The 9,503-nt window shown below is 49.5% G+C and overlaps 1 protein-coding gene across 2 annotated transcripts in view; it reads right to left on the bottom strand.

The window, feature by feature from the left end:
- Positions 1-2,590: 2,590 nt before the first annotated feature.
- The window catches only part of PEX14 (peroxisomal biogenesis factor 14), a 99,666-nt gene continuing 92,753 nt past the window's right edge, over positions 2,591-9,503 (bottom strand). For both annotated transcript variants that reach the window (XM_005292839.4, XM_065575343.1), the window contains 2 exons: positions 6,804-6,895; positions 2,591-4,462 (listed from right to left, as the gene is read on the bottom strand). In XM_005292839.4, the coding sequence (XP_005292896.1) occupies positions 3,994-4,462; positions 6,804-6,895 (561 nt within the window). In that variant the 3' untranslated portion in view covers positions 2,591-3,993. The remainder of the gene's footprint in view (positions 4,463-6,803; positions 6,896-9,503) is intronic.

Below are 9,503 nucleotides of genomic sequence, written 5' to 3'. Positions count from 1 at the left end.
TGCAATGGGGGAATGTGCACAATGCCTGGCTCCAGCCAGTCTCTCACTTTCCTGAACTCTAAACTCACCTGGACAATCTTGCTGAGCCCAGCATGACTTTATGTTGTCTTGAGAACTGATCCTGGCTCGCTTGTCATCTGAGGTGGAGTCAGACAAAGACGACTTGGAGACGTCCCTCTCCTAATCCCTTCCCACTCTGGCACGCTTCCAGAGATGTCCTGGCATCTGTGCTGCTGCTGGACACGAGCTTGTGCTCTTGTGCCCCCATATCGTCTGACACAGCACAGGCTGTGTGCATCCACTCGGGGAGGCAGGTTGGTGGATGGTGTCTCGTTGAAGTGCTTCTCAGCTGTTCATTGAGGGGGGAAGGCCTGGATCAGTGATCCTTCTTCTCTGCCAGCCTCATCTCCTTCTACCTGCTCCCCTCTCTTCATTCTGCACCAGCCTCCCTCCTTTGTCTCGTTTGCCCACTCCTGACTTCATACCTTCTTCCACTTTGTCCTTTATGCCTGGAACAGCCTCCAGATGCACTTATGCAAAACCCCCCTCCCACCGACACCATGGAACCTGCCTCTTCAATGAAGCATTCCAGTTACCCTCCCCACCCACCACTCCACTCCTCCCTCACGCTGCTCCACGGTGTGTCCCCCTTGGTGCAAGGGACTTGTTAATCATTTGGTACAGTTCTCCTCTTTCTGTATAGTGGCAAGAACCCCTGTAAACACACGTAGGAGGCTACTGGTGGGGTAATCTTCACCTGACAGACAGAGGCTGCTGTCATCTCTTGTCCTGCAGAGAAAGGGGTCCCTTCTCAGGGATCTGTCAGCTAACGTTAAGGTGTTCCCAATGCATACCAGCCCCTGTACGAGTAATCAATTCCCAGAGCAAGTGACTTAAGAAGCCAGGTCCCAGTAGGGGCCTGGGGTAGAGAGGAGGAGGTATTATTAACTGCAGGTCAAGCTCCACTGTTTGTCAGGACTAAAATACTGGCCCAAGCATCCCAGCATCAAGCCAAGGCAATCATGAAAGGCCCCTGACAAGAGCTGTTCCATCACCCTTGGTTAGCTTGTCAATACTTTCATTACGTGGATAGCTGGAAAGCAAAGACAAGATGTGATTGACATAGGAACTAATAGCACCCTGCACTCTCGGGAATACCTGTTGGTAAGTAGGCCTGGCTCTCCAAGAATCTCCTGTGGATGTGCTGGGTCTCCTTAGGCAGCACTTGTGAGCCAATAAACACAGTGTCAGTAGCAAGATGCCCAGAGTTAAGTTTTGTGACCAACAGGAGCTCGGATCCTGCTGGCAGGGGATGTACATTGGGTAGAGAACAGGCAGGCTATGACTTAGTGAGAGAGCAAGGTTCTCAAGGCCTGGAAAATTTGGGAGGGGGAGGAGAGTCACTTTGTGCCGCTGCACCAGAAAGCAAAGCAAGGTTTGAAAAACCTGTAGCAAACACATCTTGTTAATGAACCAACCATCGACTGGGAGCATGGAGGGAAGGGAAAAAAAGCTTCGGGCTGCCTGTGCTGTAAACCTCGTAAGTCACTCCGCAAGGCGCATACCTCAGCAACATATTTTCCACATTTCACTGACTGCTCTTGTCCAGGCACTTTCTATTTTCAAACCCTTCTATGTATATAAAATGTACATGGGCAGGGCAATACTTTTTCATTACATCCCCACGTTCGCCCTGTGTTTCCATTTCACAAAGATTCTTGGCTGGGGGGAAAAAAAGAGTGCCATCGCCCAAAGAAAGCCTCTGCTTTTAAACACTCTCTAATTTGCCCTGTTTTAGCTAAATGCAACGTTCTTTGTGAACGTTAAAGGAAAGAGAGAGGGAGAGAGGGGGGAGAGAGAGAGAGAGAGAGACTCCTGAGGGAAGATACTCATCCATTTAAGGAATGAGAAATCATCACATTCAACAGCAGGTCTAAATACAGTAATCTGAAGGTCCCTTTCTCTCCCCCAGAGCAGAAAAATGTCACCATGTACCAGACACACAAATACCCAGGAATCAAGTAAATCCCTCGTTTTTAAGAAGGAAGCCAAATACTTCAGTTGAGTGAAGATGGTACTATAGCAGCTATGAGTTGCTATACGCCATGCCTCGCAGCGCCTCCTGTTGGGAGAGGGTGGGGCTAGATAGCCAAGAGGTACCACACATCATTCCCTGCAGCACCTCCTACTGGATGACAGGGGGACTGGAGTAGCTGTGTGTTACCTCAGAGGCAATGCACATCCCCGGCAGTGCCTCCTGCTAAGAAGTTTAGACTAGGGTAGTTTCAAGTTATGGCACAGCCAGAGCTACTTACACTGTTCCCTGCAGTAGCTCCTGCTGGGAGAGAAGGGCACTGGAGTAGCTGTCAGTAGCCCCAATCACAGATCACCTCCATCATACCTTGTGCTACCCCTTGCTGGGAGAGCTGTGTACTGCAGCAGCTGAACACAAAACCAACCTTAAATGTTTTTTCCAATGATCTTTCAAAAATGTTTTTATTGGGGCTCCATTTCTGGAGCCTGCCCTCCCTTTCACTTCCCTCCCCAGCCCTCAGAAAACAAGAGCAGCAGCAATCCTGGCAGCCGGGTGTTAAATAGTGGTAACTCATATTTATTACAAGTATATACAATCGTATTTTATATTTGAAATCTATACATGATCACACGGACGAGAACGTTTGCTTGGTGAGGACGACAGTTGTTACAGGAATTGCTCTACTAAGAGGCTCTTATGCAGTGAATGAGAATCAGACACCACCATTTTACCAGTTGAGAACACAATGCTGCAAACAAGAGGTTTCAGAACTTGTTGGTTTGTTTTTGTTTTTAGCCCCCGTAGGGCAAAGAAGGCTGAGGTGGGGTAGGTGGGGAAGAGGAGGGGTGCATCTCTGCTCTGGAAGTGCTCTCCACACCTTGCTGAGGTGGGTACATGTACTTTGCTCCGACACAAGTCTCGACTGACTGTTTCTGGTGGGCTTTCTCCTCATTTAGGGAGGAAGATGGGCTAAGAACTATTGCAGAGATTCAGAACTAATCAACTATGCCAGCAGCCAAGACACCTGATCCATTCAGGCTGGGCAGTAAATAGAACGGAAGACGTCAGACACGGACATGAGCTCCCCTTCTCTGCATGGGAGAGCAGCAACGAATTGAAGTGGGCGATCCAGGTGAGACTCATACTAACAGGAGAAGGCCTTTCACCTCAGGGTAATTAGTAATGAGGCTGCCTGTTCTCATGTGCATTACTATGATCATGAGGCATGGGTCTGGCCTCTAGCAAGAGGCTGCAGGGGTGTGGAGGGGAGAGCGGGGGTGGTAGGAGTACTGTTCTTTGGACCCCACAAGAACTTCAGGGTTTCTCAAAGGCTGGATGGTTTCAGTAACTGGGCCTGGCACGAGGTTTGGGGAAGGGGATAACTGGACTGGGAGGCAGATCTGACAGGGATCTTAGAGATAGAAACAGCCTGGGGGTGGCCAGTTTGGGGATGGCACACCATCTGATTTCAGGACTAAAACCTGATGGGACATTTCAGAGGTTGGGCAGAAGTGGTTTCAGACTGAGATGCAGTTAAAGGATTGGGGATGAGAAGGGGCTGGGGCAGGCCATCAGATGGAAGATCTCTAGGAAGCAGCGAGGAGCGAAGGGGCTGGCTGGTTCAGGAAGGACGCTGGACACAAGGGAACTTGTTTCTCTAGCTGTGGTGCATGGTCAGGTGAGTGCTCTTCTAGCCCAGGCAGCGACCCCCAGCTCAGATTCCTGCGGTGGTGCTGGGGCGGAGAGGGAAAAGAAGCCACTGCAGTGCTGCTTGGCCCTGGGGTGACACAGGACCCGCCTTGCTCACTGGAGGATCATGACGCTACTCGAGGTGAATCATGGGCAAATCACTGGGGGGAGGGGGCAGGGCCGAGTTCTCTCCACCAAATGAGAGAGGCACCAGGGGGTGGGAGAAGGCTGGACAGATGCAGGGTGGGATGGAAAGAAGCCCATTCACCCTAGTCAATCTCATTCTCATTGCTGGCCCCTTCCGGTCTTCGTAGCTTCTCCACCTGCTCATTAATCTGCCCATCCCCTCCTCGTCGGTCCTCGGTCTGGACGTCCAGGCACTCCTCTTCGTCCACATGGCTGACATCATCATCCTCATCGTCCTCTTCCTCCTCCTCCTCATTCCCTTTGTCCTCCCTCTTCTCCTCCTCGCCCTGCACTTCCATTCGCACCTGGCCCTTGACGTCCATCACCACCTCGCCCTCCTCCTCCGTACCCAGCAGGTGGCAGCTGACCGTTGCCCCCTCTGGGCTGTGGTTCTCCTTCACAGGTGACGAGGAGGTGGACTCGTTGCTGACGGGCGAGATGTCACTGCTGCTGTTGTGGTTAGTAGCAACAGGGTTGGAGGGTGAGGAAGGCTTCACCGGGATTTGCCAGGATGGGATCTTGGGAGCCGAAGGGGAGGGAGGGAACTGCCTCCTTTGGGGGACGGAAAGGAGAAAAAGGAGCTTTTATTACAAGCACTGCAACGGGGGGAATCATCAGAGAGAAGGGATCAGCCTCCCGGACACATAACATGCTCAGGGAGTCACAGAAGGTGGGACCGGGATCTCAAGTCTCCTCCGTAATAAATGAATAGTAATGAGGCTCCTTCCCCTCTTGTGCCAGGACGTCAAAGCACTTTACAAGCATCCAGGAATTGAGCCCGTGCATGAGAAGGAAATACCATCCCTGCTCAGAGCTGGGCAAACTGAAGCGGTGAGAGATTGAGAGTTGGCCAACTTCATAGAGGGAGCTGGGACTAGAGCTTAGGGGTCCTGACTCTGAGTCCCCCACCCAAGCTGTAGCCACTAGAGAGTGCTGCCTCTGGACAGACAGGGAGGTTTCATTGTCCCTCCACAACCATCGCAGCTTGGGGAAGATCATTCCCATCCATGTGAGGAGTCAGGAGCTTCAACTCCAGCCTGTGTCTGAGCCGCAGTGAAACGGCAGCCTGGTTCCCCACCGTCTCCCCCATGCACGTGTGCGCTCACACACGCACTAGCTCACTGAAGTCCAAGCTGCCCCTCCTGGGCCCAGTGTGCATTGCACCCATCTGGGCTAAAGCCTCTGCAATTGTAAAGCAGTTTAGCTCCACTGACTTCCATGGAGTTATACCAATTTACAACAGCTGAGGAGCTGACCCAACTGTCCCTTGTGGCAGCCCGAGTAACCACATGGGGGAAGAGGGAAGAAGGCAGTGTGTGTGGGGGGGGGCATACTCCACCCGGTGCCTTTGGAAACACATCCATCACCCAGAAAGGGACTCACCAGGACCCAATCCTGTATTCCTCATGCAGCCCAGCTCCCACTGACGAGAGCGGGAATTCAGCATGCATAGGGTTATGGGATCAAGCCCTTAAAAAGGAAGTGAGCGTGGGGAAGGGTTCACACGCTGTGTGTGTTAAGCTGGTTTGTGCCAAGGATTGCTCCAGAAGAGACCCAGGGAGGCCAGCTGCCTTTCTGCAGCGAGCGTTCAAATGAGGCCAAAGCAACAGATTTAATTTTCTTCGGCAGACCTAAAAACAACTGCACTCACCTCCCTCCCTCTGCCAGTGGCCTTGGAGGAGCTCTGCCGTTCTAGCCTCCATCTCGTCCGAGTGCAAACAAGCTAATGCCTGCATTATTCACCAGGATCATAAATGCTATCAAGAAATTCAATTTGGAGACTTTCTTGGCTCCAGTGTTGCCGCCGCCTGCTCAGTGCAGGGAGATATGCCTTTTTTTTTTTTTTTAATTTTTATTTTCCAAAAGCACTTAACCCCCGGCTGCATAAAAACAATGAATTTCCCTTAATGACAGCTGTCCCCTCGCCCACCCCAGGGAGCACTATCCCCTTGCTGCCCATCAGCATCAGGGAGCAGGGACCATCCAGGCCAAATACATGAACCCGGGCAGAACCCTCCTCACTGGAAAGGCGAAGGGATAAGCAGCCCTGTGAGTTGTGCTGTTCATCTGGCCCGAGACAGAAAGCCATGCCAAAGGGCGGCCAGGCTTGTGAGCTCTGCCCAAACGTCTCTGAGTGACACACTTCTCCCCCAACCCCCACCCTCATGGAGGGGCTTCAAAAGCCAATGCCCTTGCTCCTAAAACGAGGCTAGTGTGACCCAAATGGATGGAGACAGGACCTGTCACTTCAGCCAGAGCGTGACATGACATGACCCCAATTCCCCAAAGCTTTCGACTGTGATTCCCACTGGAGTGGGGCAAGGTTCCTCAGGTGCAGCTTAAAAGAAAATCAAACCCAACCCAAATTCCAGGCCTCTGCATCCATTTAGTGCACCTGCTTACATCCAGCAGCTGTTTGGTCTCAACTTCAATGGGTCTTTGACCCCACCTATATCATAGAGCTGTGATAATGGGCAGATTTTGTTACATTTGGGGAAATAGACAAGGCCGGGTGGGAAGAACTAAGAGCCAATGACTATAAGAGATGCTTTAGGGGAAGAGGGTGATCTTGTGGTTAATTCAGAGATGTGAGCCCCATTCCTGTCTCTGCCACTCACTCACTATGTGTCAGTCAATCTCTATCCCAAATGGAAACAATAAAAGTTACCCATCTCCCAGGGGCACCGTGAGGTTTAATGCATGTTTGTAAAGTGCTCTGAGACCCTTGGATGGAAGGCAACAGTGAAGTGCAAAGTAATATTATTAAAGAGCATTGACAGAGGGGCAAGGTTAGTTCTAGCTCCTCCCGATAATGCCCTCCTCCTTCCTGAGGGAATCCCAAGGAGTGTCGCCCCTCCTCGCAGTGCTATCCCGCTAACGCACCCCTCCATACCGGTTTAGAAGGAGCCCTTTTAATGAGTAGATCTCAGATTTCAATTCATTGATATTCTGTGACTCCAGGATCCAGTTGGTGGAAGTGGTGGCCTAGGACACAAATGGAAGAGGCAATGGTGAGAGAGTGGATTTGGAGATAACTCAGAGCTGTTCTCCCTCCTACCCTCCCTCTCCACCCCCAGAGTCTTCAGCAATGGACCACTGTGCCTGGGTTCTTGCATTTAAACCTCTCGATGCTGGGTAGAGGGATTTCTGCAATGTGAGCTATGTACCTGAGTGGCTCTCAAAACAGGCCAACTGTCCTACTGGCAGCCCCCTAGGAAAACTTTGCTCTGATGCTAGGAGGAGTCAAAGATTTTTCTTCCATTCTTGGGAAGGGTTAACTCACTTCCAACACACTTTGCGCAGACTAGGATCAATGCACCAAGCCTGGCCTTTGCTAAAGCACCCCAAAGGGAGCTTTCTTCTCTTTTTTTTAAAAAAAGGAAAAGCTAGTATTTCCTAGGGTGCTGAACAGAGATCCAGACAGCAAGGTGTCTGTAAGAAAACCGAGGGAGGGCAGCCAGCCACAGAACCAATGCAGCACATGTGAGAAGCAATGCACGCTTCCTCACATGGGCCTGCCAACATGTTCAGCCCTGACCTGGACAGACCACTTCTAGAGAAGAGGGCATGGGATTTTGAGTAAAAATTTCAAAAGCACATGAGTGATTTAGGATCCTATGTCCCACTGAAAGTTGGTGGGATTTAGGTGATTTGAAATTGTTACCTCGTGTCTGTAATGTAGAATCAGTTCCTTCTCTCTTTCCTGACATTGCCCTCAGTCAAGGGAGCAGATTATAATCTGAGTACCTGCATGCTAGAAACTGGACTGAGAGCATGAACTCAATCTCTCCGAGATCACCGAAAAAAACGCCACCAGACTGTACTGCATGGAGTTTCTAGGGGGACTGAGCAATAGATGTTTAAAAGCCCGAAGAACTCTCCTCTAGATCAGAACAATTAGAGCTGTGCCTGAGCTACCAGACTCTATCTCCAGGAAGCAGCTGTACTCGACATTCTCCTCTGGATATTTCGAGGCAAAGAGCCCAATTTGGTGGGAAAAGATGATGAGCAACTCACGCAACTCTGGTACAGCTGCTATTGGCACCACATCAATATTGCAGAGTAATGTCTGTCAGACTGGATGGAAACTGGGGCAAGGCCCTGCTTTTGGAAGATTTGCTGCAAATAACATGACAGTTTTTGTTTTATACATTCATGGGACTAGAAGCAATATCACTGCTTCCCACGACCAGACTGATTTTGCTTTCACATGTAAAAGCGGCTAAGGGAAGAGCGCTCAGAAAAAGAAATAATCTCCTGCATTGACAGTGCCCCTTATCCAATCCCCATAGTGAATACAAGGATGGCCATACTGGGTCAGACCAATGGTCCATCTAGCCCAGTATCCTGTTTTCCAACGGGGCCAATGTCAGATGCTTCTGAGCAATAAACAGAATGGGGCAATTATCAAGCGATCCATCCCCTGTTGTCCACTCCCATTTTATGGCAGTCAGGGACAAGCAGAGCATGTGATTGTGTCCCTGACCATCTTAACTAACAGCCATGAATTTATATCCTCCATGAACTTACATAATTATTTTTTAAACCCAGTTTATACTTTTGGCCTTCACAACATCCTCTGGCAAAGAGTTCTACAGGTTGACTGTGCGATGTGTGAAGAAATACTTCCTTACGTTTGTTTTAAACCTGCTGCCTATTAATTTCATTGGATGAACCCTGATTCTTGTGTTATGTGAAGAGGTAAATAACACTTCCTTATTCACTTTCTCTACACCATTCAAGATTTTATAGACTTCTGTTATACCCCCCCCCCCGACTCCGAGTCATTTCTTTTCTATGCTGATCAGTGCCAGTCTTTTTAATCTCTCCTCATACAGAAGCTGTTCCATACCCTTAATCATTTTTGTTGCACATTTTCCAGTCCTAATATATCTTTTTGGAGATGGGGTGACCACAATTGCACACAACATTCAAGGTGTGGGCATATCATGGGGGGGGGGGGGGGCGAGGGATAGCTCAGTGGTTTGAGCATTGGCCTGCTAAACCCAGGGTTGTAAGTTCAATCCTTGAAGGGGCCATTTAGGGATCTGGGTCAAAACTCTGTCTGGGGATTGGTCCTGCTTTGAGCAGGGGGTTGGACTAGATGATCTCCCGAGGTCCCTTCCAACCCTGAGATTCTATATAGTGGCATCATGATATTTTGTCTTATTATCTGTTTCCTAATGGTTCCTAACATTCTGTTAGCTTTATTACTGATTTGGCACACTGAGCGGATGTTATCAGAGAACTATCCACAATGACTCCAAGATCTCGGTCTTGAGTGGTAACAGCTAATTTAGACCCCATCATTTTGTATGTATAGTTGGGGCTATGTTTTCCAATGTGCATTATACAACGTTGAATTTCATCTGCCATTTTGTTGCTGTCACCCAGTTTTTCGAGATTCCTTTGTAACTTTTTGCAATCAGCTTTGGACTTAACTATCTTGAGTAATTTAGTATCTTCTGCAAACTTTTCCACCCTGCTGTTTACTGCTTTTCCCAAATCATTTATGAATATGTTGAATAGCACTTGTCCCAGTACAGATCCTTGGGGGACCTGGCTATTATCTCTCTCCATTGTGAAAACTATT

The sequence above is a fragment of the Chrysemys picta genome, chromosome 21, assembly GCF_011386835.1.
Source record: "Chrysemys picta bellii isolate R12L10 chromosome 21, ASM1138683v2, whole genome shotgun sequence".
Lineage (NCBI taxonomy): Eukaryota > Metazoa > Chordata > Testudines > Emydidae > Chrysemys > Chrysemys picta.
The sequence above is the reverse complement of the archived record's forward strand: the minus strand, read 5'-3'. Positions and strand labels throughout refer to the sequence as shown.